The following is a 15,958-nucleotide window of genomic DNA, read 5'->3' on the forward strand; positions in this document are numbered from 1 at the left end:
GAGCCAGTCCACCATACCTACTACAACACCTCTGCTAAGGAAGGTGTCTTTTATTCCTAATCTGCTAATACTTTTAATTTTTGAATGGGCATTGAATTTTGTCAAATAATCTTTATGCATCCATTGAGATAATCATAAGGTCTTTTTCTTTTAATGGCAGATTTTTCAACAATGTATCATCTTTGCATTTTTCTTTTTCTAAAAATATTTTTATAATTATCTTTCATGCCTATGACTCCCCAACTTTGCTAGAGTGTCTGTCACACACATTGCCTATAATTTCTAGCAGGTTCTCTATTGCCCAATTTGCCAAAGATACTGCTATATATCCTGACACACTCTGTAAGAACAAAAGGCCTATGTTTTGTGATCCTTTATTAAACTCACAAGAAGCCAAAATAACTGTATTTTATTTAGTTAAAAAAAAAAAATCTAACCTTTTATAAATACCTTTTCAATTTAAGAACCAATAATCAAATAGGAACTTGTAATAGAGGAGTGAGTTCTAATGGAAAGCCATATTTTAATTTTTCTATGTATTTGTTAAGAATATAAATCTACTTCATCAATTTCACTTCCATAAAAATACCTCTCCAGATTACAGTGCCCCACAATTTTCATCTGATTGTTTTATTTGTTTTTTAATACTAAAGAATGTCTATAGTACTTGAAAGCAGTCAAACTGACAAGTATTAGATTTCCCACTGGGCAGTGGTTTTAAGTCATATAATCAGGAAACTGCAACACAGCTTCTTCCAACGTACTGGTGTGGTTCCAAGGTTCTGGACATGCTGTTAATAAGACCTTTGACCCTGGAAACCTTGGAGTTTATGTGTCTTACATTTTTCCTGCTGCTTTTTTAGGAGAAAAGAAATATAGTTTGGGGCACAGCAAAAAAAAAGGGAACTTTTTACAAATCATCTCCACAAAAAAAAAAAAGGTACCTATCAAATAAATGTTCTGAATAATTTAATCAACGCAGATATACACACATGCATTCCCTACAGTCAATATTCTTCAACAGTTACTATGAAACAGTAGAAAGAAAAAACAGTTAATTATTAAAGTTTGCTAAAATCCAAACCCAACCTACTGCCATTGAGTCGATTCCGACTCATAGTGACCCTATAGGACAGAGGAGCACTGCCCTATAGGGTTTCCAAGACTGTAATCTTTTATGGAAGCCGGCTGCCACATCTTTCTCCCACAGGACGGCTGGTGGGTTCAAACTGCCAACCTGTTAGCAGCCAAGTGCTTAACCACTGTGCCACCAGGGCTCCTTAAGTTTACTAAAGGACTGACCACCTAAAATGAGACAAAATTTAGTGATATTTCTGACATGAGCAGTTGATAGCCCAGCCTATCCCTCCCTCCCATTCTCCATCCCATAGCTAGGAAAGGAGACCCAGGAACACAATTGATAGGCACTTCATTTATACAGCCAGAGGCACAGGCAACCCTGATGCCAATAGAGAGATGGACTCCCAATTGATCTTCAAATGGAACACATCCGTAACACCGGTCGTGTCTGGGTGTTGAGCCTACAGGTGATGGTTTTTCTCCTTCTGTTTTCTATAATGGGATGTATTGCTCTTATAATGAGGATAAAGTTCTAACCAAAAATTTATATATAGTTTTATTTTTAATACCCAACCACTGAAGAGGAGCTTCTAAGTGTCCTTCTCAGTTTTTCCTCTCTTCCTCTCCTAATGGTGGGTGGTGGGTTTCCATTTTCAAAGAAAGGCCAGGCAGGACTTTACCATTTAGGGGTTTGGGTCGGATTTACCAACATTGGAAGTTGGTAAGAATGCTATTGGGGGGCGGTTCCCATGACCTCCGTGAAGGCTAGAAACAGTAATATTGATCAGGTCCTTACTGTGTCTAAGAGTCCCCGGGTGGCACAAATGGTCAAATGCTCAACTACCAACCGAAAGGTTGGTGGTTTGAACACATCCAGAGGTGCTTTGGAGGACAGGCTGGTGATCTGTTTCCAAAAGGTCTCAGCTATGAAAACCCTTTGGAGCGCAATTCTACCCTGCCAACGACTCGATGCAACTGGTTTACTGTGTCTACGGCAGTGTGCTGGGAACAGCAGGGAGAAATAAATAGTAGTAGATAGAAATGGCTCCTGTTTGTGAAGAGCCTAATACCAATACATAAACAAGTGCATATAGACCACCATTAAAAGACATAAAAATACTTTAACAAATACAAAGGTACCCACTGACATAGTGCAAACCAAAAAGTTAATGTGGAAGAGAACAGGAGTGTATTCGGAGCCAACTGGGGGTGATGACTCCCAGGTTTCCAGAAACAGTCACGGTAACATCTTCTCTACCTCTAATGCATTTTTTCCTCTAAGACATTACCAGAAATGACAACTCTGAAAACAAAGACATTTTCCTAGCTGGGAAAGTGACTAAAGCAACGCTGCCCAAGTTGGTTGGTTCCACGTTAATATTCCTATTTGAGATATCATTCAAGTTTCCTGGGGAAACTGACGTTTTCAGCACATGGTTTTAGGAAATTACGTACAATTCTGATTTACATGAAAGTTGGCTATTGTTGTTAGGTGTCATTGAGTTGGTTCGGAATCACAGCAACCCTGTGTACCACAGAACGAAACGTTGCCTTATCCTTCGCCATGCCCACAACCATTGTTATGCTTGGGCCGATTGTTGCAGCCACTGTGTCAATCCACCTTGTTGAGGGTCTTCCTCTTTTCTGCTGACCCTGTACTTTACTAAGCATGATGTCCCTCTCCAGGGACTGATCCCTCCTGACAGCATGTCCAATGTAAGAAGCAGTCTTGCCATCCTTGTTTCTAAGGAACACTCTGGTTGTACTTCTTCCAAGACAGATTTGTTCATTCTTTTGGCAGTCCATGGTATATCCAATATTCTTCACCAACACCACAATTCAAAGGCATCAACTCTTCTTGGGTCTTCCTTATTCATTGTTCAGTTTTCCCACCCCTGTGATGTGACTGAGAATACCACGGCTTGGGTCAGGCGCATGTTAGTTTTCAAGGTGATCTCTTTGCTTTTCAACACTTGCAGCAGGTTTGCCCAACGCAATGTGTCTTTTGATTTCTTGACTGCTGCTTCCATGGGTGTTGGTTGTGGATCCAAGTAAAATGAAATCCTTGACAATGCAGAAAGTTGGTCGTACTTAATAAAAAACCTCCATTTCCTATGAAATTATTGTGCCTTCTATTCTAACTAAAGGCAGGGGCTGATTGCAGACAAGAAGAGTTAGAGTTCTTAAGTGTTATCCAAGTCTCTAATTACACAACACTGAAAGCAAAACAACCCCCAAATTCATGAAAGACAATTTTCTTTCTTATTAAAAACTGGATCTTTTCATTGCTTTAGAGGCAAATGATCAACATGCCACTTTTTAACTGCCTTCCATCTTTATAAAGCTTTATCATTTACTGTGTATGCTTTTGAGCTTATTGCTGGTGGCGGAATCTCAGATGGAAATTTTTCTGGAGGTATGTACAAGTGGGAACTAAAGAGATTACACAATCTGAGCATCGAAGGGAGCTAGCAGGGCTGTGAGTCAGAAGAAAATTGCTTTGGTACATTTGGCTTGTACTCGTCAATCATCTGTGGGACCAAAAGGCACAGGTACTCAAGACAACCACGAGGCTGGGAAGCAAGCTGAAAACTCAAACGTCATCAGTTCCGGTAAAGCTGGAGGGCCTCGGGCCACACAAACACCTCTCAGTGCTTTTCCTCCAAAACAGAGCTGAAATCCTAATACCAATCAGCCTCTGAAGATTCCTGGTGAAGGTACAACTGGTAGAGATAGGTATCAAAAATCGTATAAAGATTCAATCTTAAGAATGTCTTATCCTACTGAAAGGGTGAAAAATTGTACGTATCTGCCTTTAGGTCATGATGAAGGAAAAGCAGCGTGATCAAACTTCTAGAAATGATTCTGCCTACCATTCTGGAATGTGTGTTTGAGTTACTGGGCCGGAGGTCATGACCCCAACTTAAACCTGAATTTTTGGACAAATTTTGGACAAATTGAAGGAAATTGTTCCTTCAATGCAGTGAGTTCTCTCTCATGAAATCTCTTCTCCGGCTCTTCCTGTGCCTCAAAAAATCATGCCACACTGAGGACCACCTACATAAGTTCACGTCTGTCTGTCTACAGTTCTCTAAGATGTCAAGGGAGAACCTGCCTTAGCCAGAGGCGTAAAAGATGATCCAATGCTTCTGAGGAGATATCTAGGCCTCTTCACTTAAGCATCTGAGTCTCTTCGTCCGCATCATAAAACTCCTCTTCCTCACTCTCGTTCTCTAACATGCTGTCTTTGTCTGTAGACTGAAACAGGAAAAGAGGAAAGGGCAGTAAAATGATGTCACCTTTCTAAAATGAAAATTACCATCTACCTATTCAATGGACAAATGTATTTCTATGACATCTATTCTCCTACGAATTAGCCCCTACAAGTACTCCGATAATGTTAATAAACCACACCTATTGTCTTTATTTCTCTTAAAGTGAGCAGCTATTGCATTCTACACCTTTGTTTTCCAGCAGTTTTATGCAGTTCTATTCAATCTGACCACAGCATTCTTGTTTTCAAAAGCTGTACCTTATTCAAGTGCTGGATATGAATGAATGGTTAGAAAAAAACAACAAAAAAAAAACCCCATCATACCTGTGGGGGATCCAAAGTCTGTAATGACAGAGCTTCCTCTCCCAATCTCCGATAGGAATACACCTGAAGGTCAGAGAAGGTCTCTAGCAATGGGCTATTAAGGGTTTCAGGCAATAATAAACTCAGGAGGCCTGAGGCTAGGCCGGTGGCTCCAAAGACAATGAAGGGTAAAGACCACTGCACGTATTTCTGTGGGGACAGGAGTAGGAAGAACGCAAACAAAAAGTCAGTGTTGGTTTCCCTAGCAGAGGTCATCAGCAGTCTCATGACTAAAAAACTAACATTATTTACTATCCCATTTAATCTTCCCACAAGCAGCCCTGGTGGCAGTGGTTAAGCGCTGGGCGGCTAACGGAAAGGTCGGTGGTTTGAACCCACTAGCTGCTCCTAGGGAGAAAGATGTGGCAATCTGCTTTCATAAAGATTTACAGCCTTGGAAACCCTATGGGGCAGTTCTACTCTGTCCTACAGGGTTGCTATGAGTCAGAATCAACTTGACGGCAATGGGTTTTTTGGTTTTGGCAATCTTCCCACTGGAATTCACTACAGATCAATTCTCTTTCCTCACAGAGAACTGCCCTGGGAAATGACCCAATGACTCATCAGGCACAGAGAGATGGGAGTGAGTAAATGAAAAAGTAGCACTGGTACGTGAATTGGAAGCAGCAGACTGTCTTACGCACTCACGGGGTGGGTACTGTGGGAGATGGGGGCATGGGCTGTGTGTCAGCAGAGCAGGCCTACAGGGTCTGAGATCGCAAGAAACCTGGTGCTTAGCATCGATTCCACGTAATAACTTATAATACAGTGATTTGCATATGCTCATCACATAGGCGACACCCCCAAAATATTTGCTAATGACAAACTTTAAAGTTCTCAACCTGGAATCAGCCAAATAATCTCAATCCTACATACCCTCCCTCATTGATTCACTCAACACTATAGCTTAGAGGCACAGAGATTAAAGGAATAAAAACTCTGGGCAGAGACAGGGAAACTAGGGTACAAGAAATGGAACAACCAGAGCTTAATTAAAGAGAACGCTGACACATTGTGAAAAATGTGATCAATGGCACTGAACAATTTGTGTAGAAATTGTCAAATGGGAACCTAATTTGCCATGTGAACTTATACCAAAAACAATAATATACTATTTATAAAAAAAAAAGATACTCTGAGCAGAAGAAAAAAACCCACCACACACAGGGCTTGTAAACTGCTTGAAATAAATATGGTAAGCAACCATACTATAAACAATTGCTTCAGAGATCAAAAAATATAATCTTAGGAATATCTTCTTTAAATACAATTAGATTCAATGCTAACACAGAGAACACTCCTTGTGGGATGTTGCTTTGGGGCCTTTCTGAGAACTGATTAACATTCCTGAGTCCAGCACCGATGCAGCTCTGCTTTAAGCCCTGGTACGGGCTTCCAGTGTCCACATGGGTGGGACCATGTTAATTCTGTGGGTGGGACCACTGCTAGTTTAGGACTGCCCTTCAGATAAATTCTTCCTGATTTTTCAGAACTGAAGAGAAAAAGGAGGAGGAGGAAGGGTGAGAGAAGAGAAGGCAGAGGGGAGAGGAAGAGAGAGAGGAGAGAAAAGGACCTTTCCGTTAGCAGCCGAGCACTGAACCACTGTGCCACCAGGGCTCCCTCCACAAGGCCACACTGGGTATTATATTGTTCGGGGATCGTCATCCAAAGTGGGATATCTTAGCAATAAACCCCTAATGTTGGACACACTCACAGAATGAAATATGGAATTGAATAAGACTCCTTATCCTGCATAAGAAGGAGTCTTAAATATGAAACACGGAGGGGATATATGCAGAAAAAGGAAGCGCACTGCAACTCAAAGCATGAAAAGGGTGTAGTGGCCTTTCAGAGACATCCCCGTACTATGCAGCTGGGTGAGTTAGAGCTGTCTACAGAGCAGGTTCACAGGCCCCACAACAAGAGGAAATAGACCTGGGGAAGAGGGTCTAGTCACCCTGTGGGTAAATCTTGGCTGAGAAGCAGTTACAGATCAGACAATGGACAAACATGCCAAGGAACCCCATGGGGTCTTCCACAGAATCTGAGAATTTGAAGACTGGAAGGTTTTTAGGTCCATTTCCCTTCCTTTTAACTATGACATTTAGAAAATGTCCAAAAACATTAATAGTCCTACCACCAAGTATATTACTCCTCTGTTCTTTTCCAAGTGGTGTGTGTTTGGGAAAGTATTTACCTTTTTTCTGCTGCATTTTTCATATTTAATACAGAGGTAACAACAATGCCTACCTCATATAGTTGTTACGAAGATTACATGAGATAATATATACAGTGCTTAGCACAGAGCCCAGCACACAGGAGATCAATAAATACTTGACGATTGACTAACTTGTGAATGGTGACAGGAAGGAGGAAGCTGCTACTAGCAGGCCCTCCAAGGTCTACAGGCTTGAGCAAAAATCAGACCCATCAGGGGTAAAACCATCCTTGGAAAGAGTCCATCTGCCACTGGATTCTTAGTCTAAAAGGCACAAGGTTCTCATTGGTGCTGTAATCTTATATGGCATCTGTTCATTACCTCTTTCTACTCAAAGCACAAACATTTCCAAAGCAGAGAATCAAGAAAAACTAGGAGGTACAAACCAACCAGTGAGGGGACGAAGGGAGCAAGAATCCCACCAACTCGGGAGAACATGGAACAAGTTCCAAGCCCTACATTCCTGGAAGGCAAAAGAGTAGGAAAAAAAAAAAAAAAAATCAGTAAGTTCCAGGGGGGCAGTTTAAAAAATCTGAAGAGTAACATATATCCCAAAGCAGAAGTTCAGATCCTACATAGCAGTGCTGTCTAACAGAACTTTCTGTGATGATAGTAATGTTCTCTAATTGCACTGTCCAATATGGTAGCCACTAGAGACATGTGGCCACTGAGCACTTCAACTGTGGCAGTGACACTGAGGAACTGAATTTTTAACTTAATTTAAATTTAAACAGCCACGTGAGACTGGAAGCTACCTTACTGGGCACAATGTTGCAGATTTAAACATCTGAATATTTTTTGCCAAGCATTTTTGTGGCTTTTTGCCTCTTAGGTTTCCTATCAGTTACTATAGCCATAGAGAGCCAGGGCTTTATGATCTAAGTCTGTCCAGTTAATTAAACTCAACTAATTGACTATGAAAAGGTCAGGGATATAAAAAGGAGTTGACTGAGCATGTATTCTCAGGAAACCAAGAACATTACCTTTCTGGGGAGTGTGGGTTTGAAAGAGGTGGGACAGAGTGGGAAAGAACAGTATCGGTCATGGAGTGACCTTGTTATCCGAGCCTGATTATCAGTAACGCCCGTACTATGTCCCAGTTTGGACGAAACTATCCCAGTATGGACAAAATGGTCACCCTCGTTTTATAGCCAGTAACCAAAAGAAAGGTTGCAGGAGCAAGTAGGAAATGACCAGCCAGTCACAGACAATCTGATTTTGGTACTGGGAAAAATGATTTTAAATTAACAGGCAGAAAGAACCACTAGGTTTCTTGCAGGGGTAAAAGAAAAACAAGGATTCATTCAGAAGGATCCTTAAAAAGACTGAACAGGCTGACTGAGGGAATAAGGGCCTGGCCCACAGAGGTGGTTTTATAAAGCTAGCAGAACCCTCACCCTTCAAATTTGGGTTTTTTTGTTTATTGTCAGACTTATTCTAAGAGGGGAAAATTCAGGATGGAATATACTCTTTCTGACTAAGCATGTTCTACTCACTAAAAACCACATTTAACATCTGATATTTACATCTAACATTCACGTATTACCACATGGAATTATCTTTTTAATAATTTTGCATACTTGTTCGTTCATCCTCCCTGCTAAAATGTAGGCTCTGCAAGAATAGGGACCTTGTCCCCTTGTCTGTCATGTGCCTGACAAAGGACAGGTGATCACATCAATGAAATTCACAGAAATGAAAGCATCAGAGCACTATCTGGGTGATGGGCTACATTTAGCGTAGAGTTTTTATACTTTACACACGGACATTCAGACAAAGCTACGTTTTCCTCAGCCAAGCAGGCAAGAGCAGTCTACAGAGACAGCTGCGTGCTTAAAACTGATGGCTGAGTTGCTGTGGACTAGGCTCCAGATGAAATGAGAACCATACCGTGTCTTGAGGGAAGCATCTACAACAAAATGCAGTGTGGCACATACCTGATAACTGTAGGGTAAAGCTCGGAGGTGTAGATATAAACAATGTTAAAGGCAGCACTGATGGTCAGCTTTCCCAGCAAGGACAAGGAACGGCTGTTGACCACTGCAAACACACCTGTGCCTGAGGAGGCAAGTGCACACCTGTGATGTCTTCGGCTGAGAAAAATTCTTTCAGAGGGCACATTAAGTGTTGACTGAGTGGGAGTCATTAATGCTGATCTCAAACAACAAAGAGATAGTGTTACTGAACACACATTCAGAAGGTTTAGTAATTCCACACACTCACACACATATTTTCTCATTGTTTTGGTTATACCCATGAAATCTTGCATGTGATTAAGCTTGCACTCGCTCCAGAATGAAAGACCATCCTGAAAACTTCTGTATTGTAGCAAAGTAAGAAACTCTGGTAGTGGTTAGGAGCTACAACTGCTAACTAAAAGGTCGGCAGTTCAAATCCACCAGGCGCTCCTTGGAAACCCTATGGGGCAGTTCTACTCTGTCCTATAAGGTCGTTTGGAGTTGGAAACGACTCCACAGCGAAGGGTTTGGTTTTTATTTTTGGTAGCAAAGTTAGCTTAATGATATCCTAAGTGTTATCTACTATGGGCTGATACATTCCTTTCTTCCCAATCTTGTTTACTAATCAATGTAAATTGGTGGCACATGAGCGGAAAAAGCCAGATTGCTGTAAGAGGCAGAGGCAGGTCTAGAAAACTCCTATCTTTAATTTGCACTCCTTAGAAGATAAGGAACAACAAAACCAAACCAAGCCATTGCTGTAGGGCTAATTCCAACTCAGGCCAACCCCATGGATTACAGACTAGAACTGCTTTTTGGAAGCAGATTGCCAGGCCTTTTTTCTATGGCACCACTGGGTAGAATCATCAACCTTTTAGTTAAAAAATAAATCTGTTGCTCAAGAGTTGATTACAACTTATAGCGACCCTATAGGGCAGAGTAAAACTGCCCCCATAGGGCTTCCAAGGAGCAGCGGGTGGATCTGAACTGCCCACTTTTCAGTTAGCAGCCAAGCTCTCTCTCTTTTATTTTGGTGTATAACTTTTTTTTTTTTATTGTACTTTAGATGAAGGTTTACAAAACAAACTAGTTTCTCATTAAACAGTTAGTACACAAACTGTTTTATGACACTGGTTAATGACATGTCAATACTCTCTCTTCTCGGCCTTGGGTTCCCTATTACCAGCTTTCAGTCCCCTCCTGCCTTCCAGTTCTTGCCCCTGGGCTGCTGTTCCCCTTTAATCTCATTTTGTTTTATGGGCCTATCTAACCTTTTGCTGAAGGGTGAACCTCAGGAGTGACTTCATTCCTGAGCTAAAAGGGTGTCTGGGGGCCGTACCCTCGGGGTTTCTCCAGTCTCTGTCAGGCCAGTAAGTCTGGTCTTTTTCTGTGAGTTAGAATTTTGTTCTACATTTTTCTCCATGTGTCTGGGACCCTCTATTGTGATCCCTGTCAGAGCAGTCAGTGGTGGTAGCCAGGCACCGTCTAGCTGTACTGGACTGAGCCTGGTGAAGGCTGTGGTAGATCTGGTATGTTAGTCCTTTGGACTAGTCTTTCCCTTGCATGTTTGTTTTCTTAATTCTTCTTTGCTCCCGAAGAGGTGAGACCTGTGGGGTATCTTGGATGGCTGCTGCTCACAGGCTTTTAAGACCCCAGATGCTACTCACCAAAGTAGAATGTAGAACATTTTCTTTATAAAGGATGTTATGCAGCTAAGCTCTTAACCACATAGTTGAGCCCAAACCATCTGTGCCACCTAGGGACCTTAGATAAGGAATGTTGTTGTTAGATGCCATTGAGTCAATTCTGAACAGCTCCATGGGGTTTTCAAGGCTGTGACCTTTCAGGAGCAGACTGCCAAGCCTATCTTCTGAGGTGCTTCTGGGTGGGCTGGAACCACCAAACCTTTCACTGCACCATCTGTACCACTCAGGGACACCTACACAAGGAATAATCCCTTTAAATTACCACCAGCAGATATAAGACATCAATGTTCTTTAAAGAATGCAACTCTAAGCATAGAAGTAGCTTCAATTTTTCTTCCTGACTTCTCACTTGCGTACCTAAGGGTAAGTAATATCTGAGTTTCTTCATGTAATATTTTTGCATAAAGTGCAAAAATTATGTTTTATGTCAGTTCATTTCCTTATCAAAAATACTATTGATTATTCTGTGGTTCTTTCCTTTATTAACATTATCCTCTCCATGACCCTACAATTTAATTATTGTCTTTCAAACATGTTTAACCTTCCCCTTTCAGTAACTTATTTGCCTCTACCTTCAACATAATTTTGTCCTCCCAAGGAAAAAAAAAATCCCAGTGACTCTGTTGTAACTTCCCCCTTGACTACTGAACATCTCCAGTGAGTGACCACCACTACATTTTGTCCTCCCAAGGAAAAAAAAAATCCCAGTGACTCTGTTGTAACTTCCCCCTTGACTATTGAACATCTCCAGTGAGTGACCACCACTACATTTCCTTAAATGCACCTGCCCCATAACTGCTACAATCAGCTTCTGGTATCGCTCTCTCCGGAAACCCCTGCTCTTGAAGGTTAACAGTGATGTCCTAATGATCAAGTGTAACTGCTCCTCATTCTCCTTGGCATTTCTGCCAAATAGAACAGTCCTGTCCTCTTCTTTGGGACTCCACTGTGCATATAAACCACTCTTCCCTTGAATAACTCAAATGAAACATCCTCTCCTTCCTCTGACCTCCACTGCCCTTATTTTCCAATCCATTCAACTAACCTGCTTCAGACACTCCTTCATAGTTACTTTTCTATCTTATCTGCCCAAAATATATTTTGAGTTCCTTTGGCCTAGGGCTATTATCTTGTTTGCATTCCTCACAGCACATCTCACTGTACTATGCACATTGGTGTTGACTAAATATTTGGATGGGCTATGACAGAAACTGAAAACCCTGGTGGGGTAGTAGTTAAGAGTTCGGCTGCTAACCAAAAGGTCGGCAGTTCGAATCCACCAGGTGCTCCTTGAAACCCCATGGCACAGTTCTACTCTGTCCTTTAGTGTAGCTATGAGTCAGAATCGACTCCACAGCAACAGGTTTGGTTTTTGGTTATGAAATAAACTAATTTAGTGGAAAAAAAAAATCTGTGTTCATGCTCTCTCAACCTCTAATGAGGGAGGCACACAATACACCTCATTCCAAAAAACAAGTGCCATCTTCCCTGCTCAACTGTGAAATAAATCTTCATCTATTTTAAGGACGGTGTCCTGAACACAGCAGCTGAGGCACTGCCCAACCTGACCACCTGGGGCTGCTCTCTCCTCTTCTGCCAGCCTATTTGGAACAAGATGCTAGCTCTTCTAAATCCTGACCGTATTTTTAAGCCATAAGGCGCTTCTGGGAAGAAAAAAAAAAGAGAGAATCACACCCTTCTGAATTTACCCTGAGATATGCGTCCAGGCTTTTGAGATTTAATAAGTTCTTCACTTAAACCAAAAATGAGGGCAAATTAAATTCATCAATTATTTTCCAGAACACTGAGTGAGTCAGGAAATTGTACTGGGTGGCAATGAAGCAAACAGAAATGTATACATTTGCTTAATTGCAAATGGTCTCTGGTACTGTTTTCAACCCAAGATGGCATCCTTCAGAACAGCTGAAGTGTGGAGGCATTCTACAAAATCTTCAACAGTATGTTAGGGGGCTGCCATCCTGGGATTCCACTGGTGCTTCACAGAAAGACGATGATCTAAATTTCCACAACAAGATCCAAGGCTGGGAGGAGTCTCATGTGAGGCTCAGGACACAGCCAGCTGTGGCACATCTGGGGAGCCTGCCTCCAGCCACACGCTCAGGAAGTGTTCACATCAGTCTAACACCTCACTGGATGCTTGAAGCTTCTCTCCTATATTCCTGTCAACTAAGTCTTCAGTTGCCCATGTCAATTTTAGGCAGCTATTTATTTATTTATTCTTAAGCTCTTTGGGATTCCTGCCTCTGAAGCTGCAGGACTTGGTCAACCTGAGCTAATGGTGTGGAAGGCTTGGCAGCCACTGGATTCCTATTATGGTTCTTTAATGACAAATGAAATCAGGTATTATTGGTTATTACCAATGAGCGTTCAAAGTGACTGTTTAGTAAAAGAATGATTTAAAAGGAAAAATTATCTGGGAAAAAAAAGACTCAAAATAGTTGTATCTTTCAAAGTAATGAATTTAAGAGGTTGGTTGTAAGTCTATTCCAATGATGCAGCTATTGAAGAACATCATTTTTGGAATGAGTTTTCGGGAAGGTTTCTCGGGTAACTTTGTGGGCTCCTAGGCTAAGTTGGGAAGTGTTCCCTTCACTTTTATTTTCTCGAAGAGTTTGTATAGAGTTGGTACTATTTCTTCCTTAAATATTTAGTAGAATCTACCAGTGACTCCATCTGGGCCAGGAGTTCTCCGTGGGAATGTTTATAACTACAAATTAAATTTCTTTACATATTGTTATTCAGGTTACCTATTTCTTAAGTAAGCTTTGGAAGTCTGTATCTTTCGAGAAATTTGTCCATTTCACCTAAGTTGTCAAGTTTATTGGCATAAAAACGTTCATATTTTTACTAATGTCTATAGGTTCTATAGTATGTGCCCTCTTTCATTTCTGATATTAGTAATTTATGTAATTTTTTTTTCTTCCTGATTAGATCGGCTAGGGGCCTATTGATTTTATTGATCTAAAATAATCTGCTGGTGATTTTACTGATATTCTCTGTACTGTTTTCATTTCATTGACTTCTGATCTTATAGTTATTTCCTTCCTTCTGCTTGCTTTGTACATTTGTCCTTATTTTTCTACTTCCTTAAAGTCGAAGGTTAGATCATGAACTTGAACTTTTTTTCTAATGTAAGTTTTAATGATATACATTTCCCTCTAAGTACTTTCGCTGCAGCTTACAAACTTCGATGTTACACTTTAATTCTCATTCAATTAAAAATATTTTCTATTTCCTTTGTGACTTCTTTGGCCCATTGGTTTTTAGAAGGATGTTGTTTAATAATCAAATACTTCAGCATTTTCCAGATACCTGTTATTGATTTCTAGCTTAATTCTGTTTTCGTCAAAGAACATATATGATTTCAATCTTTGTGAATTTATTGAAAATTATTTTATGGCCTATGATATCACCTATCTTGGTAAATATTCTATGTGCACTTCAAAAAGAATGTATATCCTGCTCTTGTTGGCTTGAGTGCTCCACAAATGTCCGTTATATCATGCTGGTTCTTCAAGACTTCATATCCTTGGTTATTTTCTGTCTGCTTTTTCTATCATCAAGAGAGATGTACTGAAATATCCAACTATAATTTTAGATTTGTCTATTTCTTCCTTCAGTTCTACCCGTTTCTGCTTCATGTAATTTGACATTCTGTACTAGATGCATACACATTTAAGACTGTTATATCCTCTTGATGAATGGATCCATTTCTTATTATGTTTATAATTTTCCTTAAATTTGGAAAATACCTGGCTATTATTTTTGCAAATGTATTTTCTTTACCCACACCTTCTGACACTCCAATTACACATATGTTAGGTCACTTGATATTGTCCCACAACTCACTGATGCTTTGTTAATTCTTTATTCAATCTTTTTTCTCTCTGTTTCATTTTGGATAATTTTGGTATGTCTTCAAATTCATAGATCTTTTCTTCTGCAGTGTCTAATCTGCTGTTAATCTCATATATTTTCCCCCATATACTGAATGTTTCATCTCTACATGTCACGTTTGTGTCTTTTGTATTAGCTTCCATTTCTCTACTCATTATGATCTTGCTTTCCTCTACTTTCTAGGCCATATAAAATCATTTAAGATTAGGTGTTTTAACATTCTTGTCTACTAATTCTATCACTTATGGTGTCTCTGGTTTTGTTTCTATTGATATTTCTCTTGGTTGTGGGTCCTATTTTCCTGCTTTGTAATTTTTGAGTGAATGCTATATTGTGAATGTTACACTATTATATTCTGAATTTTACTGTATTCTTTTAAATATTATCGGTCTTTGTTTCAGGATGCAGTTAAGTTACTTGGAATCATTTCAGTCTCTTGAGGTTTCCTTTTCCATAATTTTTTTGAGGGGGTAAATTCAGAACAGTCTTTACTCTAGGGCTAATGTGACCAGAAGTTCTCTACTCAAAGCACAGAATCTGGCCAATGAGAATATTAAGTATTTATGGCCCTGTGTTCCAATAGTTATTCTGCCTGCTCCTTTCCCTAGCTTCAGTAGTTCCCTTAGCTGCATACACAGATCAGAAAGTAGCCAAAGACCTGGAGTTCCCTTCTGCAGATCCCTGGAGCTCTTCCTGGGTGCAGCTTACTCATCTCCAGTATTTTACCCAGCAATTTCTAGCCACCTTGGCCTCCCAAGCTTCCAATTCTATCTTCTCAATTCAGCAAGAATACCAGGCTTTGCCAGGCTCCCCCTCCCTGTACTGTGGCCTGAAAACTCTGAGCTGGGGTTCTTCTAGGGCTCACTTTGTTTCTCTCAGGACGATTGTTCTGTATAGACTGTTGTCCGATGTCTGAAAACAACACTGTTTATATTTGTCTGGTTTTGAACTTGTTTAAAGCAAGAGGACAGCTGGTCCCCATTACTATCATGGCCATAAATGAAAGTCTTCATAGCATTTTGTTGTCAATTCTCATATGGGGTCTATCTTAGTCATCTACTGCTGCTATAACAGAAATATGACAAGTGGATAGCTTGAAAAAAGAGGAATTTATTTTCTCACAGTGTAGGAGGCTGGAAGCCCGAATTCAGGGTGCCAGATCCAGGGGAAGGCTTTCTCTCTCTGTGAGCTCTGGGGGAAGCTCCTTGTCATCAATCTTCCCTGGTCGAGGAGCTTCTCAGCATAGGAACCCTGGGTACAAAGGACACACTACTCTCCTGGCTCTTGTTTCTTGGTGACATGAGGTCCCCCTGTCTCTCTGCTCACTCCTCTCTTTAATATCTCAAGGGAGACTGAGTTAAGACACAGCCTAGTCTTGTAAATTGAGTCCTGGCTCACTAACATAACTGCCACTAATCCTACCTCATTAACATCATAGAGA

The 15,958-nt window shown here is 40.7% G+C and overlaps 1 protein-coding gene across 4 annotated transcripts in view; it reads right to left on the reverse strand.

The window, feature by feature from the left end:
• Positions 1-498: 498 nt before the first annotated feature.
• The window catches only part of SLC22A15 (solute carrier family 22 member 15), a 73,859-nt gene continuing 58,399 nt past the window's right edge, over positions 499-15,958 (reverse strand). For 2 of the 4 annotated variants that reach the window (XM_049879996.1, XM_049879995.1), the window contains exons 9-12: positions 8,873-8,993; positions 7,326-7,398; positions 4,679-4,867; positions 507-4,338 (exon numbers count right to left, since the gene is read on the reverse strand). In XM_049879996.1, coding sequence (XP_049735953.1) covers positions 4,252-4,338; positions 4,679-4,867; positions 7,326-7,398; positions 8,873-8,993 — 470 coding nt within the window. In that variant the 3' untranslated portion in view covers positions 507-4,251. Of the gene's footprint in view, positions 4,339-4,678; positions 4,868-7,321; positions 7,399-8,872; positions 8,994-15,958 lie in introns of those variants that run through there. The other 2 variants (XM_049879998.1, XM_049879997.1) reach the window with 2 other exon arrangements.

The sequence above is a fragment of the Elephas maximus genome, chromosome 3 (genome assembly GCF_024166365.1).
Source record: "Elephas maximus indicus isolate mEleMax1 chromosome 3, mEleMax1 primary haplotype, whole genome shotgun sequence".
NCBI lineage: Eukaryota > Metazoa > Chordata > Mammalia > Proboscidea > Elephantidae > Elephas > Elephas maximus.